The sequence below is a fragment of the Hyaena hyaena genome, unplaced genomic scaffold (genome assembly GCF_003009895.1).
Source record: "Hyaena hyaena isolate Hyena2069 unplaced genomic scaffold, ASM300989v1 scaffold_1444, whole genome shotgun sequence".
Lineage (NCBI taxonomy): Eukaryota > Metazoa > Chordata > Mammalia > Carnivora > Hyaenidae > Hyaena > Hyaena hyaena.
In genome coordinates this window covers 305,341-322,314 of record NW_024082073.1, presented here as the reverse complement: position 1 = coordinate 322,314, position 16,974 = coordinate 305,341, and the positions used below count along the sequence as shown (strand labels likewise).

General features: G+C 42.6%; 1 protein-coding gene across 2 annotated transcripts; it reads right to left on the bottom strand.

Annotated features, from left to right (window-relative positions):
• Positions 1-367: 367 nt before the first annotated feature.
• On the bottom strand, positions 368-16,141 carry LOC120225598 (tripartite motif-containing protein 5-like). 2 transcript variants are annotated; one of them, XM_039223788.1, is made up of 7 exons: positions 16,019-16,141; positions 10,320-10,792; positions 9,589-9,684; positions 8,479-8,709; positions 2,598-2,620; positions 1,312-1,418; positions 368-723 (listed from the first exon to the last, which is right to left on the bottom strand). In XM_039223788.1, exons 2-7 carry the CDS (start codon positions 10,740-10,742, stop codon positions 704-706), a joined length of 900 nt encoding a protein of 299 aa, XP_039079719.1. In that variant the 5' UTR covers positions 10,743-10,792; positions 16,019-16,141; the 3' UTR covers positions 368-703. The 2 variants fall into 2 exon arrangements, 1 of the variants encoding a protein (XP_039079719.1); XR_005526836.1 differs by lacking the exon at positions 368-723 and adding an exon at positions 3,274-3,353 and having other exon boundaries at positions 1,364-1,418.
• Between the last annotated feature and the right edge of the window lie 833 nt (positions 16,142-16,974).

The following is a 16,974-nucleotide window of genomic DNA, read 5'->3' as shown; positions in this document are numbered from 1 at the left end:
TTCAGGAGATACCTTTGCTCTCATAATCACAAAAAGAAGTTTCTCAATAGGTTCCTTCACAGGGAGTAGTTAGCATATACAAAGCCAGAAAATGCTTCAGGCAGAAACAAATGGGTGGGGGTAGATATTTGCCCTTAACTTTAAATTAGGCTCTTTGCCTCAGGGCCAGACTCAAGCCCCCTTTATTATGTAAGTCTTGGATCTGCAAGACCCCTAGGAAGAGCCTTTTGACAATCATCTTTGGAAAGGCAAGGACATGCCTTTTCTTATGATCAATCTGTGTGGGGAATATAGGTCTGATCTGGAATATTGTGAGGCCTGGTCAATACCAGCAGCCTCATTTACAACATGAGCCAGTGGTAGCAGAAGGAGATACCAGTTTCCTTGCTGTGACTGCCATCCAGAGAGGCTGGTGCAGCTCCCAGCACCATAACCCTCTAATGCAGTAGCCATATTAGGTTGATACCTAGAGTAAACATGATGATAGTTTTAAGTATGTCTAACATGAAATTTCATATTGGATTCTGGGCATGTTCCATCATATACCCCCAAGATCAAACTCCCAGTGATGTTTCCCCGATCTGATAACCAGGGAGCCTAGAACCCCATAATCGCTGTTACTTGCATTATTTGACTTCCAACAGCATACATATCTCACTTGTCTTCATTCTGTAGAACTGCCAAAATATGTTGTATCCGGGGGTCAGTATGAAATCACATGAGCTGCAGAAAAATTACAGGGTTGGGTGAGGAAGATAACATAGATTTACTTGTGATGCAGTGAGAGGGATCTGATCTCGGGAATAACTGGAGTGGGAACTATGAAGAAATCTGTCTTCGAGGAGAACCATAACACTGAAGAAGCCTAACATGTATGTATGTGTTAGAGGGGAAATATGGGTCTTGGTACATGAGACTGACTAAGAATGAAAAATTCTGAAAGGTGATTAGAACAAGTGGTTTGATGACACTGATTTCTGCTTACCTTGCTAGCGCTACACATGTGTCAGCTCTCAGATAATAAAAACAAAAACAAAAAAACCATAATCAACATAAGCAAGGGAGTCATCCCTGGAATCTCTTTCCCCTGAAGATCAGGGGCACGACTGGGAACGATGGTGAGGTAGTGGACTGTGAAGGAGAATATGAAGCAGACACCTGGCCACTCCCCATGCAATAGGACCATATCAGCACATGACATCCAGTCTTCTTTGTCTGCTTCTCCATACCCAGAAATTGTGCCCTTTCCCCCACTTAGCCCCTGCCATCACAAGTCTCCCGCAGCCACCCACCTGCTCTAACACTCCTCACCTTTTTCAAATGCTTGCATTATCTTTTTCAGATCAGGACCTCGGGAAGACACGTTCCTTTGTTCCTTGAGAAAAGTTTTCGGTTTTTTCAGACTCAAGGCCTCACTCCTAGGGATGACAAAAATTGAACCCCACACTTCTGACTTTTCATCCCTCTAGAATGACGATTTTCTATCTTCACCCTGTTGAAGAGCCTGAAGCCTGGAGACTCTAAGAAAGAACAGGAGACTCCTGACTTTGGAGCCAGGGAAAAGTGTTGCCCTCTCAGTTGCCCCTTAGGACCTTAGGAAGGTCTTGACCTCTCAGAGGCATAGTTTCCAAAATTAAATCATGAACCTCTCCCTCTCTAAATCCTAGAAATCATATGAAATTATATGAAATAATGGATAAAACAAAGCAAAGTTGTGGTATCTTTAAAAACACTTAATGTATAGAAAAGTCACTGCATGGATGTGAGTCCCAAGGCAGATGATCAGAAAGTGTGGTTGCAGAACTTGGCTCCTGGGATTTGAAATAGACAAGTGTGGGAATATTGTCTGGGGAAGACTAAGGTCTTTAAACTCTGCTTCACAGTAAGAAAGCTCTCAGAATAACATCTGAGCTTTCAAGTTTCTGGGAAAGTTTACAAATGCTTGAAACAGAAGACATGAGCACCAAACTCATGATGGCCTGAATTTCATGCGTTAGGAAAAAGCTCGATGCTATCAGGTAGGTGTGCAAAATTTAGACACAAGGATGCCACCTTTCCATTCCAGCTTCTAACACATGTGATCAAGATGGACCACTTGTGTGTATGAGGCCAAAATATTCCTTGAGATTTAAGTCTGTTTTTGGAAATCTAAACCGAGCCACATAGAAGGTCTCTTCTAGTCCCAGGACAGACATTTAAATATAAGGGAGATGTCTCCAACTCTGGGTGCTTGACAGATAAAGAAGCTATGACTTTTCCAGGATAAGCCAAGCGCCTAAGAAATATGAGAACCTGAGTTAGATATGAGCATTAAAGGTGAATAAAAGCTATCAAGTCACAAGGGCCTGCCATGCCTTAGCCTCAATCCTGCTACTGACCCAAACTGTGTGACTTCCCACCACCCAAATTCTCTACCACAGAGCCTGATGCATTCTCAACAGTTACAGAACACTTAAATTACAATTTGTGGACAGAAATTTCACATAAAACTACACATCCAAATTGTCCTGCTGTGACAAATGTTTTATTCTAATTGATCATCACAGAACTCTAATGCCGTTAAGCCTCTTTCACCATTTCTGATCCCCCACACATACCTTTCCACAAGGTGATTCACATCCTAGGGAGAAAAGGGAAAACATGAGTCAAGGGGTAATAGGCCCTCCCCACTTACAAAGTGTTATCACATCCCCACCAACCCCTACGGTGGGAATAAAGATGGTCCCAATGTGAGAGCAAATAAGTAAAAATAAGGCCCAGACATGTGAGGCTGTTAGATTTCCTAAAAGGTAGAAACAGCTTTGAGCCTTGCAGAAGGAAAGCATGATGCCTCTAGTATCTGGAGATGAGACATCTTTATGAGGAAAACAACAGTTCCATAATTTTTTCCCAAAGTGCATGAGATGATATGAATAATGCATGGCTCTTTCATTTATTCAATAGAAACCTAAAGTGATTTGCTATTATTTGCCAAACATCAGGGCAGGCTTTGGAGAATGAAAGATGAGTAAATAATCATATTCCGCAAGAGGTTTACATGCCTTTGCTGAGGATACAAGCAATATATAAAGGTAGGCATTTTTCAAGTCTCTCTCTTCTCATTTCACACTATCTGTAAGTGACCTTGTCTACTCCCTTAAGTTCAACACACACATATGTCCACTTGATTTCCTACTCTTTGCTTTTACTCAGTTTTGTCTCTTAAACGCAGGTTAATGATTTCAGTAATAAACAGGCCACAGAAACTAGCAGGTTAGGATGTGCAATACATACCTTACCATTCACCAACGAAAATGTCTCCTCTCTTATACTCCATTGTTCATAAGGTTACCAATATCCATTCAGTCACTGTCCTAAATATTACAATATTTACTTGAAATGCAGTCTCCACAAAGAAATGCAGTCCACATTCTTTTTTATTATTTTAATCTTTTAATTTTTAATTTATTTTTAATTTTTAAATGTTTTTGAGAGAGAGCGAGCAGGGGAAGGGCAGAGAGAGGGAGAGAGAGAGAATCCCAAGGAGGCTCCATGCTGTCAGAGCAGAGCCCGACACAGGGCTCGATCTCACAGACTGTGAGATCATGACCTGATCCAAAATCAAGAGTTGGATGCTTAACCAGCTAAGCCACTGAGGTACCCCAAGTTTTTATTTAAAATTTCAGTTGGCTGGGACTCCTGGGTGGCTCATTTGGTTAAGCATCTGACTTCAACTCAGGTCATCATCTCACAGTTCATGAACTCTAGCCCCACATCGGGATCTGTGCTGACAGCTCAGAGCCTGGACCCTGCTCTAAATTCAATGTCTCCCACTCTCTCTCTTTGTCCCTCCCCTGCTTGAGCTCTGTCTCTATCTCTCTCTCTCAAAAATAAACATAAAAAATTAAAAATAAAATAAAATTTCAGTTGGTTGACATACAACATAATATGAGTTCAGTTCAGTCCACTTTCTTAACAATTTTTGGCCGTCTGATTTTATCATCACAGATATTGTTTTATTTGTTTGAACAAATATCTACCAATATATCTGATTTCCTTTATTCCAGACTTCACTTCCCTCATGTCACCAAAAACTAGGCCAACAGGTAGGTCTACAAGGGCCATAAAAAAAAAAGGTATTAGGGCTTTTGTGTTGTATATGAAAAAACCAAAACTATAGTAAGTAGAGAAAAGGATCTGGGGGGCCTTTATAACTTTAATCAAAGCTTAATTTTGAAGCTCAGACCCTGTCATCAGGATCCTATGTCCTTCTCCAAATTCTATTTATTCCCCCTTTATTGACTTTATTCTCAGTTCATAAAGGAAACATGAAACTCCAGAAGAAAAAAGAACTTCTCTTCTCAGTTAAAACAAAAATACTTCTTTTTTTTTTTAATTCTTTTTTTTTTTTTTTTAATTTATTTCTAGGAGAGAGAGAGAGAGACAGCGTGAGCAGGGGAGGGTCAGAGAGAGAGGGAGACACAGACTCCGAAACAGGCTCCAGGCTCTGAGCTGGCAGTCAGCACAGAGCCTGACGCGGGGCTCGAACCCACGAACCGCGAGATCATGACCTAAGCGAAAGTCGGACGCTCAACCGACTAAGCCACCCAGGCGCCCCAAAACAAAAATACTTCTTATGTCTGCATGGCACTGCCCCGCACTGGATCAGGTGCCGATATTAAAAGTATCACTGTATTGTAGCTAGAAAGGAAATGAAGCAATGTTGGAGGAAAGTTCCCATATATTATTGGAAGTAATTTAGTGTTAATCTGAAGTAGACCGTGATAGGGTAAGACGCATGCTGTAATCACTTGAATAACCACTAGGGGGAAAAAACTAAAACTAAAACCAAACAAAATCCCCACATAAATAGGAAAACTTAAAATTTTACACTAGAAATATTTGTTTAACTCAAACAAAACAGGTCAAGGAAAAACAGAACAGTGAAAACTACAGGCAACATATGGAAAGAGAAGAGCAATATGATAAATTTAAATACAACCACATCAATAATTGTATTAAATGTTACCGCTTTAACATCCCAATTGAAAGGCAATGATTACAGGGATGCTTGGTGACTCAGTTGGTGAAGCAACCAACTCTGGCTTAGGTCATGATCTTGTGGTTCCTGAGTTCGAGCCCCATATCAGGTTCTCTACTCTTGGGTTAGAGCCCATGTTGGATCCTCTGTCCACCAATCCCCTTCCCTGCCAACCCTCCAGCCCCACCCCACTCTCTCTCTATCAAAAAATAAACATTAAAAAAAAAGGCAACGAGGGCGTCTGGTGCCTCAGTCGGTTGAGCATCCAGCTTCAGCTCAGGTCATGATCTCCCAGTTCATGAGTTCAAGCCTGGCATCAAGCTCTATACTGATAGCTCAGAGACTGGAGCCTGCTTCAGATTCTGTGTCTTCTTCTTTCCTACTCACACTCTGTCTCTGTCTCTCTCTCTCAAAAACAAACATTAAAAAAAAAACTTTTTTAAAAAGGCAATGATTGGGGCACCTGGGTGGCTCAGTCGGTTGAGCGCCTGACTTTGGCTCAGGTCATGATCTCTCAGTTCATGGGTTCAAGCCCTGCACCCAACTCTCTGCTGTCAGCACGTGGAGCCTGCTTTGGAACTTCTGTCCCCTTCTTTCTCTGTTCCTGCTCCGCTTGTGCTCTCTCTCTCTCAAGGATAAATAAACATTTAAAAAAAGGCAATGATTATTGTCCAGGATAAAAACAAGATTCAACCATTGCTATCTACAAGAGACGTATTTTGGATCCAAAGACACAAAAACAGCAAAAAGACAGAAAAATATATACCATGCAAGTAGTAATTATAAGATAGCTCAAGTATCTAAATTAATATTAGACAAAATAAACTTCAGACAATAATTACTATGAGAGAATGAGAGACAAGTTTCAGAATGATAAAAGTTTCCATATATCAAGAAAGTACATAACAATGATAAATGTTTATATACCCAGCAGCAGAGCTTCAAAATACACAAAGCAAATATGAAAAGATTAAACAAAACAGACAACTTAGTACTTCTAGATTTCAATAGCTCATTCTCAATAACTGATAGAAGAGCTTGTATGAAAATCTGTAGATACAGAAGACATGGTTGATGGGGCGCCTGGGTGGCTTAGTCGGTTAAGCGTTCGACTTTCGCTTAGGTCATGATCTCGCGGTTCGTGGGCTCGGGCCCTGAATCAGGCTCTGTGCTGACTGCCAGCTCAGAGCCTGGAGCCTGTTTCAGTCAGTGACTCCCTCTCTCTCTGACCCTCCCCTGCTCACGCTGTCTCTCTCTCTCTCTCTCCTAGAAATAAAAACATTAAAAAAAATTTAAAAAAAAAAGAAGACATGGCTGATACTATCAACCAACTTGAGCTAACTGACATCTATAGACAATTATATCTAATAAATGCAGAATACACATTCTTCTCAAATTCATTTAGAAAAATTTTCTGGACATACACTATTTTAGTCCATAAAACAAGTATCAATACATTTAAATACTGAAATAATAAAATATGTTTCTGATTGCAAACAAATTAAATTTGAAATCCACACCATTAGAAAAAATGAAAAATCAAGTACCATTAAATTAAATAGCAAACTTTCTAGGCATTTACCCAAAGAATACAAAAATATTAATTCAAATGGAAACATGCACCCTAATGTTTTTATAGCAGCATTATCTACAATAAGCAAATTTTTGTAACAGCTCAAGTGTTCATCAACTGATGAATGGATAAAGATGTGCTATTTTTACTGTGGATTTTGACTCAGCCTTAAAAAAGAATGAAATTTTGTCATTTGGAGCAACATGGATGGAGCTAGAGAGTATTATGCTAAATGAAAGAAGTCAGTCAGAGAAAGACAAATATCATACAATTTCACTCATCTGTGGAATTTGGAAAACAAAAAAAGAAAAAGAGAAAAAGGGGAAAAAGAGAGAGGCAAACCAAGAAACAGACTTTTAACTATAGAGAACAACATTGAGGGGCCAGGGGATGGGTTGAATAGGTGACGAGGATTAAGGAGTGCACTTGTGATAAGCCCCTGCTGATGTATGGAAACTTTGAATCACTATGTTGTACACCTCAAACTAATGTAACACGGTATGTTAACTAACTGGAATTTAAATACAAACTTAAAAAAATAAGAAAATAAACAGCACACTTTCAAATATCCCAAGTTAATAAAAAAAAATCACAAAAGAAATTTGAAAATAAGTTGAACTGAATGAAAATAACTAAACAACCAAAATATAGGGAATATACCTAAAATAATGCATTTTTTAAAATGTTTATTTATTTTTGAAAGACAGGGCACAAGCAGGAGAGGGGCAGACAGACAGAGGATCAGAAGCGGGCTCTGTGCTGATAGCAGACAGCCCGATGCAGGCCTTGAAGTCACCAGAGAGATCATGGCAGATTTTAAATGCTTAACTGACTGAGCCACCCAGGTGCCCCTAAAGCAATGCATTGATATCATTAAATGCTATATCAGAAAAGGTGGTCTCAAATAAGTAATCAAAGTTTCTACTTTAAGAAACTAGAAAAAGAATGGCAAACTAAACCACCAACACACACATACTCACATTCATGGCTGCATTCACATACACACACACAAAGGAAACAATGAAGATAAAAGCAGAAACAAATGACACAGACAGTTTAAAAAAAATAAAATCACTGGAATACTAGTTGATTCTTGAAAGAAAATCAATAAAAATGACCAAAGACAACTAAGCTGACCAAGAAAAGAAAAGAAAAAAAGCACACCACCAAAATCAGGAATAAAAGAGGGGACATTACTGTGTGTGTCGTAGAAGCTAGAGGGATTATAAGAGATTATTATGACTACCTTAATGTCTATATATGAGGCAACTGAGAGTGGACTGATCTCTATAAAAACATATATAACAAAAACTGACTTTAACACTGCAAAAAATGTAAATAAACCTAAGACATATTTTTAAACCTTTCAAAAAAGAAAAGCCCAAAACGATATGGCTTCACTGCTGAATTCTATTGACTATTTTAAGAATAAGTAATACTACTCCTCCACAATTTATTTTTTGTTTGTTGGCTTTTGAGAAAATAGAAAAGGAGGAAGAAAAAAATCTTTGTTCATTCTGAGGGAAAAAAAGCCATAGGATGTGAAGTTCATTGGTCTGTGCCCAAGCTGAATCAGGAAGAGGTTCCAGTTAAGTCCTTAGCACTAGATCACAGGTAACAGTGACCCATAGACCATCTGTGGATACAATCCAAATTCTCTCCACAGTCAGATGTCTGCACTGCACTTGATACATAAATATGCAGTTGTCCCTTGTTATTTATTCCTATAAGCTCTGACAGAGCTGCAGGAAAGGGGTACTCTGTAGGGTCAAAGGAACCTTAGAGTCACCCCCAGGAAGAGCAAAGCAATATGGGAAGGAAGGAAGGAAACTTGGCTTTCATTTTTCTCAAGTCTCAGATGCTGGTGTTTCCTCCCGAGTCTTACCTGCAGCATGTCCATTGTTGACCCCTGCAGCCGACGTTCCAGATCTGAGATGAGGCCCATCACCAGCTGGCTCTGCTGGGTCAGTTCATCCTCGGCGGCAGCCAGGCTACCAAGAACAGCCTTCTCCTCGCTTTCCAAATTCTGCAGCTCCCTCAGCTCCTCACACTCCAGGATGTCCTTCAGTTTTTTAAACTGTGCCTGGATACTTTGTCTCTCAGTTTGCAATTGTTTCTTCAGGAGTGAGAAAGAGAGACAGATACTTGGGCTATCAGGCAGGGACTAGGTGCCAGAAACAGAACTACTTTCTTTGGAAAGTTCTCACAGGGAAATGAACTAGAAGGCAAGAAGCAATTCTTGGGAAAGCTGACTTTTCCCATCATATTTTCTCCACCATGTGAGAATATGGCTTCCCAAGTTCGCATTGTTGAGGCCAACCCTGAGCCCAAATGGGATCTCTGGGTGTGGTTCAGCTTACACACAGCTGTCCAGGACAACCAAGTCTCCTCACATTATTCTTGACCCCCACCCCTTGCTCTTGGCTGAAAGTTGAACAATGCACACAGAACCACGGGTGACTGCTAAATGTCTTCCCCTAGAAAGGTCAAAGACTCAAAAGTCTCCACAGAAATGTAACACAGAATTTACTAGCCATCTTCTATGTGAATACCTCCTTCTAAACATCTGCGTTCATTTAATTTTTTAAAAATATTTTTTATTTATTTCTAGGAGAGAGAGAGAGACAGCGTGAGCAGGGGAAGGTCAGAGAGAGAGGGAGATACAGACTCTGAAATAGGCTCCAGGCTCTGAGCTGGCAGTCAGCACAGAGCCTGATGCGGGGCTTGAAACCACGAACCGTGAGATCATGACCTAAGCGAAAGTCAGACGCTTAACCGACTAAGCCACCCAGGCGCCCCACATCTGTGTTCATTTAAAACAGGTTCACTTTTCAGCCCCAACCCTTATCCGGGAAAGGATAAAGAAGAGAATCAATCAAATGACTTTTGGACACATAACTATCAGGGAACAAATAGGAAAGCAGCTCTTTGTGACTAACACCCAAGGTCCTGTCTAGATTTTTGTCAAACTCCCTCAGGAAGTATCTCCTCCTACCTTCCAGTAAGTTCTCTTTTCTCCGATAACAGCTTCCAACATCCTAGCTTCCTGCTGGTCTTCCTTCAGCTTCCACAGAGCTGCCTGGAGCTTCTCCTGTGAGACAGGAATCACACCACAGTCAAGCTATGAGACTTCTCGGCATCAGCATAGAGGATAAAGGGGTGGGGGTGGGGGAATCAGGCTGATTTTCAGAGACTAGAGTTTATAGAACCAGTGAAAACAGCAATTAGAATCCATGACTTGGAAGAAAACTTGAGGTGGTGAAATGTGTTCTCTAAGACTCAGGTGATGGATGTCACCATCCCCTCATCAAAAGAAGACTGATGCTGTATGAGAAGAACAAGTCAATCCTGCAGCGAGGAAAGAAATTATGCCTCAATCTACCCTCCTGTTCAATGGAGTAATGAGAGTCTGTCTTGGGCACAAAATCTCCCCCTGTCTAGCTTAAGGTATAAAAGTATCTACTTTTGGCCAAATCTGTGCTGTAGGCTTACAAGAAGCTGTAATTGAATGGAATGGCCAAACATATTCTTCAGGCAAAAACCAAAAACAAACAAAAAAAACTGTCCTTCAGGTCTTGGAAGGTGAGACTAGAAAGATAAGACATCACAGGTTCGGGCACAGGTCTCAGGTCCATGGTGACAAGGGAACTAAAGCTGAATGTGAAGTGGAGACTGCTCATCAAGTCCTGTTTTCTGCCCTGTTCTTCCTCTATCCTGGCCTCTTACCTGGAACTCACGGGCAACCTCCTCCACGAGGACCGTGTGGTGACCGCGGTGCTCCTGGGACTGCTCGCAAAGCCAGCAAATGACCTTCCCATCCCTCTTACAGAAGAGCAAGAGTTTCTCTTCATGGCGCTCACAGAGGTTTATCTTTTGCCCCTCTTCGGGGCTCACCTTGACCTCTCTGAGCCGCTCCACTATGTTGGCCACGTGCCAGTTAGGCCGCAGCTCCCCAGAGCAGTAACTGATTCGGCACACGGGGCAACTGCTCTCCCCTCCATGGCTTTTCATGGACTCCTTGGTCTTTGCGGTGATGCAGGCCTGGCAGAAGCTGTGGCCACAGTCCAGGCTCAGGGGTTCTGTCAGGAGGTCCAGGCAGATGGGGCAGGTCACCTCCTCCCGCAAACTCGTCACCAATTCAAAAGCCATAGCAGCTGGTCCGTGTCCTGACTTCTGTGGCTCTTCTCACTCACAGATCCCTGCACAATTGGGAAAGTTAAAAGGGGGGAAAAATAAGAAAGGTAGGAATAAAATTATACTAATTTCTCAAAAATCAAGGACAGGCCAAAATCATAATAGTGAAGGACAAGAAAGAAAAGATGGAGAAACAAGGAAAGGAGCTTGGGGACCTGGTAAAAAGGACTTTTCTTAATAATTTCAAATGCGTTACTCCTGGTTTATGTGACATGACCAATCCCATATTTATCTGCAATGACTGTTATTTTCCCTTTCCTTTTACCAAACAAAAAGATAACCTGAAGCCTCTTCTACCAAGACCCTTGTGTGGCCTACCATCTCTCCTGCTTTTTCTTTGCCATCCCTAAAACACACCCTCACTGGAAAAAGCACCCATCCACATATGCCTTTGGGTCTTAATACCTGTACTTCACTCAACACAGATACTGCCCCTGACATTGGAATGACTCACTCTTATACTTTGGTAAGCTCTCAACTCACCTGCTCTCTTATCAAAAAAATCCTGCTCTAACTTACTGACATTGTAACCACTGCCATCACTTGCTATAAGTTTGCATTGATTTCTCCTATTATCGTGACATAATATATGACAATGTCTTTGTGTACATGGTAAAAGCAAACCCTTCATCAGATGTGCGAACAGAAATAGTAAGTGACTTACAAAGATCATTTATCTCCAAAAGAGAGTTGGGATCAATTTAATGTATTCAAAGCCCTCCTACAGAGGTCTGTCTCCTACCCCACTGAGCTAATCAAAGGCAAACAAAGGTAACTTGCTGGAGAACAATGGGAAGTGTGGGAATGAATAGATCCAGACCTGCTGAGAGGGTCAGGGAAGTCTAGTGTTTCTAACTAGTGAGATCTCAGCGTGGCCAAGAAATATGCCCAAGGATGTTAACAGGAGCCTAAAGTGTGTATGTATGTGGACAGTGGGGAGGGAGATGGTATAAACTCATAAGATGGTATATACTCATAGGATCATATAATCAGATACCTGAAAAAAATAGAAACATAAATGAAATGTCAGTCTTGAGAAAGAAGTCTCAAAATATTGGGCAAAGTTATTCAATCAATTATTAATAATGATGAATTAATTGCTAGCAACCTGACTAATACCCATAAACACCAAAATGAGTCTAAATAGAGGGTTTAAACCCAAATAAGCAAGGGAAAGAGAGAGAGAGAAATCAAGAAACAGACTCTTAACTATAGAGAACAAACTGATGGTTCCCAGAGGGGAGGTGGGGGTGGATGGGTTAAACAGGCAACAAGGATTAAGTAGAGCACTTGCTATGATGAGCAGTGTGTTGTATGAAGTATTGAATCACTATATTGTACACCTGAAACTAATATAACACTATATGTTAACTATCTTGGAATTAAAATTCTAAAAAACAGGGGCGCCTGGGTGGCTCAGTCGGTTAAGCGTCCAACTTCAGCTCAAGTCATGATCTCGCGGTTCATGGGTTCAAGCCCCACATTGGGCTCTGTGCTGACAGCTAGCTCAGAGCTGGAGCCTGCTTCTGGTTCTGTGTCTCCCTCTCTCTCTGACCCTCTCCTGCTCACGCTGTCTCCAACAAATTCTCAAAAAAATAAATAAAACATTTTTAAAAATTCTAAAAAAGAGGGTTTAAACCACTATGTACTTGGTATTCACCTTGAAAGAAATAATAAATTAAATAATAGGACACACACACACACACACACACACACACTGCGTGCACAAGAAGATGTGGAAAACACTACTAGAGAGATGTACATGCTGTTGGGCAAATAAATAAGGGCTTATCCAGAATTCCAGCTTGAAAACAGAAGGGCTGAACTGAAAGCCGAAGAAAATGAGGGAAAGACGGGATGAGATAGAGGACACATGTACTGGGTAGAGGAAGTGATCCGGTCACAGAAGATCTGTCACCTTGTAGGAGTTTTAAAATGCCAGCATGGCTGGTGTGCAGAAAACTGCTAGGCCTTTGACATCACATGAGCCTTCAGTGACCATCAAATATAACGCTCCCCAGATTATGCAACATTTAGGGAATCTTTTCCAAGAGCAGGGAGAAATTATCAGTGTTTTCTCATCAGAGAAGACTGGGGACATAATTAGCTCTGTGCTCGGGCCGTGAGAGGTTAGGTGGCCCCAGTGTGGAACGAAGAAGGTCAGTTAGGATGCATACACAGCTGCTCAGAGCAGGATGATAATAACTCAAGGAACAAGGTGATGAAGGAAATGGAGGGCAGCCAATAAGAGTGAGATATAAGATGTGGTAAAAGAATAGGATTGGGAATTGGGAGCAAAGGGTTAACACCAGGCTTGGGGTCTTCCTTCTGGTAAAAGTAACGTTGGCTTACTCTTCTAGTAGGTACTTTCTTGTTTGTTTTTCTGGGAAACCTGCTGGGTTACAATAAAGTGGCAGGTCAGTGGCCTTGCAAGGCCACAATATTGACAGTAAAAAAATCGCTTGATGTATAAAGTGCATTTAGACTAGGAAGACTTTATACAGATTGTAAAGGCCGGTTGGTAAGCAGAGACTCACTTTTCACAAGGGGATTGTGACTCTTAGGGCCAAATAGGTCTTGGTTAGGCCCCTGGAAGCTGTACTCGTGGGATTTCACTGGGTGATCAGCCTTTGTAGCACTAGGCTTATGTACAGCAGGCTCGCCCACATCCACCTCATTTGGTTTCTTGAGAAGCTGAGATGCCAAAATAGCTCCTGTATCACTGCAAGGGCCACTGCAGATGGCTCACCGGAAGCAGCCATGCCAGCATGCTGTGTCTCCTGTCCTCCAGCCCCCAGCTAAACTAAATGAACCTGGCAGATTATGTCTTATCAGGCTGCAGGGGTGGAAATGGTGACCCAAAGTGGAAACTCCTGCCGGTGGTCAGACACTACAACTACTGCTGGTGGGTGTCACATAGTGGTAGCACAATGATCCTCACTCTCTGACCTGAACTCAATATAGCCCTGTGGCCACAGTCTAGATTCAGGGGTTTTGTGTGGAGCTCCAGGCAAATAGGGGTATGTGGCAAAAAGCAAAGAAAGGGAAGATCTCAGTATAGATTAAGGTTTTGATGGTTGCCAAGGTTTAATGGTACAAGAAAGATCTCCAGTATGAGACAACCAATATGGTTTCCCTTTGCTCCACACAAGGGAGGGAAAGGTTATCAAGGCAGCATAGAGATAAACTTAAATCTACGAAAATTGTCCACTCATGCCAAGGTCATCATGCACAAAGGGAGCCTGATGAGAATAAGGCTGACATGCACTGCAAATATAATCCAGCTAATGGTACACATACTGAAAATGGTTCAAAGACCATATGAAGTAAGCCCCCAGATGGACAGACCATGGGTCAGATGAGGCTCTGACGAATAGCAAGATCAGAGGTAGATATTTTATCAGAAGTAGATATTATATAATACATACCTATTATATGAGAAAATCTACCCATATTACATGATAATATCTATCCAAGCTATGTTATGAACATGGGGTGAGGCCTCCAATGATTTCTCATCCCATTCAAGATCCAATCAATGCAGAGAACCATCAGGAGCTTTCTGTAGGGAGGAGCAGCAGGGCATGCATTCTGCTGTGGGTCTGTGGGTTTTTTTCTCAATGGGGCTACAAGGAGCCAATGACAAAGCAGCTGCTGTCACCACTGACAGAGGAGGAGGAATGGGCAAAGGGACTGGAGTTCCCATCCCAAAGGATGAGCCCACTGCGACTTAAGCAGTGGTCCAAGGGCTCCACGGCAATCTGGGAGACAGATATGGGAACAGGAATGGTACCCGCGGGATGGAACGCCCAGGTCAGCTGGCTGCCATAGGCGTCAGGAAGCTACTCGTGGGTCTTCCCCGTACACCTGAGCTCATGAGAATACAAACTCAAAATGTTCCAGAGGTGACAGCTAAGGACAAGCAAGAATGACATAAAAAGACAGTAACTAGGTAAAAGTCCAAACAATAAAGGTATACACAAAATTTAATTATTTTGTGACTCAACCAAACTGTTTCTCTAAGTATGATGAAGCCACAAATGACTGACGTTACATGGGAAAGAGTCACTTTTCCTAAACAGACTAGGAAAAGGAAATTGTGCTATGTTTTATTTGCCAGGTAGTCATCTAATAGTATTTAATATAAGCTCCTTATAAAACTAGCAAAATGAAAAGGGAAGCAGAAAAGTAAACAAATCAATTCTAAAACCCCGTGATCACTGGCATGATAGAGGTGTAGCTGTTTGAGTTCAGAAGACAGGCGCCAGTCGCTGACCTGTGGCAGAGATGGCCGCAAGGAATATGGAGCAGAAGTATAATCTCCAAAGTCAACTTTGATAAAGTGACCCTTGGTCAGATGAAAGGTTGGTGGGGTGAGAAAAGAGATCTGTCTGGTGTCCTCCACACATCTGAGTAAGGGGGTAGCAGCTGTCCCTTCTATCAGAGGGAGGTGGAGTAAACAGAGGCTCCCCTGCTGTAAACTTCCTTCCCTCCGGCGTCTCAGGATTTTGTCAACACACTACTTCTTCTGACATCTTTTTACATTATTAACACCAATCCAACTCATTTTCTTTATTAAAAGTTAGAAAAGACACAATGTCTGGAAAATGCTCCCCTTGCTCCTGGTCTCTCAGGCAACCTGTTTCTCGGAGGCAAATATGACCTAGGGAGAGGGATGAGTAAGGTTAGTGATTCCAGAAGAGTTAATAGATGAAGGCTGCAGGGCTTGCCAGTTATCTCACCCCACCAAGCTCCTAGGCACAGACAGGCCAGGGTGATGAGAATTTAGCTAGTGTCATGCCGTTACGTGATCCGCTGTTAGGTGATAGGCATTAAAATGTTAGGATTCAAAGATCCTTCTGCCTTTACTCTTGCTGTGGAGAGAAGGAACTTTCTACCTCCGAAAAATGGAGGATTCTGGCTTGTCCTCAGCAAGGTGCAGCTCACACTTAGAGAACATGAAGGAGAATCGCCAGGGTAGACTCAGCCTGGAGAAATGAAGGTCCCTCCCACAGAACAGAGCCCTTCCAGTCTTTACACCTCCCTTCTTTGAGGACTGCCCCTCCCCCAGCCGGCATTTCCCCGACCTCCCCGTACCCCACACCCTCCACCCACACCCCGACCAGGCCTCTCGGCAGGAAGCTTGCAAGCTGGGCGTCGTTGCCCCGCCCTTCACAGTAGCTGCGAGACCACACGTTAAACTCACCCCAAAATTCAGTCCTTCTCCTCACCTCTGCCCTCCGCAAACTACTCCACACCCCTTCCGACGCCAGGGGAGAAGTCGTGCCTCCCTGGAGAAGAGTGGAGGCAGACGTGGTCAGGATTCTGTCCCCAAATCAGGTGCTGATGTCAGCGGAAACCCAGAAGAGCACAGAGAAAACGAAACTTGAATTCTTGGGGAAGCAGATCAGGAGGATAGACTCCACCAACCAATGGGAGGCCTCCGCATAGGACCCCCACCCCCCGCCCCGGGAAAGGACCGGCCGGGGATAGTGCTGCTGCCAAGGTGCTCCGTGTCTTACAACAAGGCAACGCGTCCTGCGGAGAAGGAGGCTTACCTGAGCAGTGTAATTGTACACACAACATCCGCCTTGCCATTTTCCCCCTACAAACAAGCCATCAGGAGGAGGGAATAAAATTTCTCCTTTCCCACAAGGAGGACCCACACTTGAGGCTGGGGCAACCCCAAGACTGGGCTTTCTGCTGTTCTATATCCACCTGCTGGGGTCCATGAATCTGTTCTGTGCGTGTCCTCATCGGTGTGTGAGAGGGCAGGACCGTGCAAATCTAGAGTTAACTCAGGTGGACAGTCAGGGGCTGTCACAGAGTGGTAGCACAGCGAAGCTGACCTTCAGAATTTGGATTCAATACGGACCAAAATGACACTTTTTCCAAAGCAGCTGGGAAGAGGGAGCTGTTTGAAGTGTCATGTTGGGTAAGGCATCGAGTACTATTCAGCATATAATGTCTATAATCTTAGCAGAATAAAAACGAAGCAGGAAAATAACTGTGAAGGTTAATGTTATGCATCAACTTGACTGGCCACGAGGTGTCCAGAGTAAACATTTCTGGGTCTGTCTGGGAAGCGGTTGCTTCTAGATGAGATTAGCATTCGAATCTGTAAGCTGTTAGGTTTTCTTCCCTGGTGTTATTGGGCAGTATTTAATATGTTGGGGGTCTGAGAAAA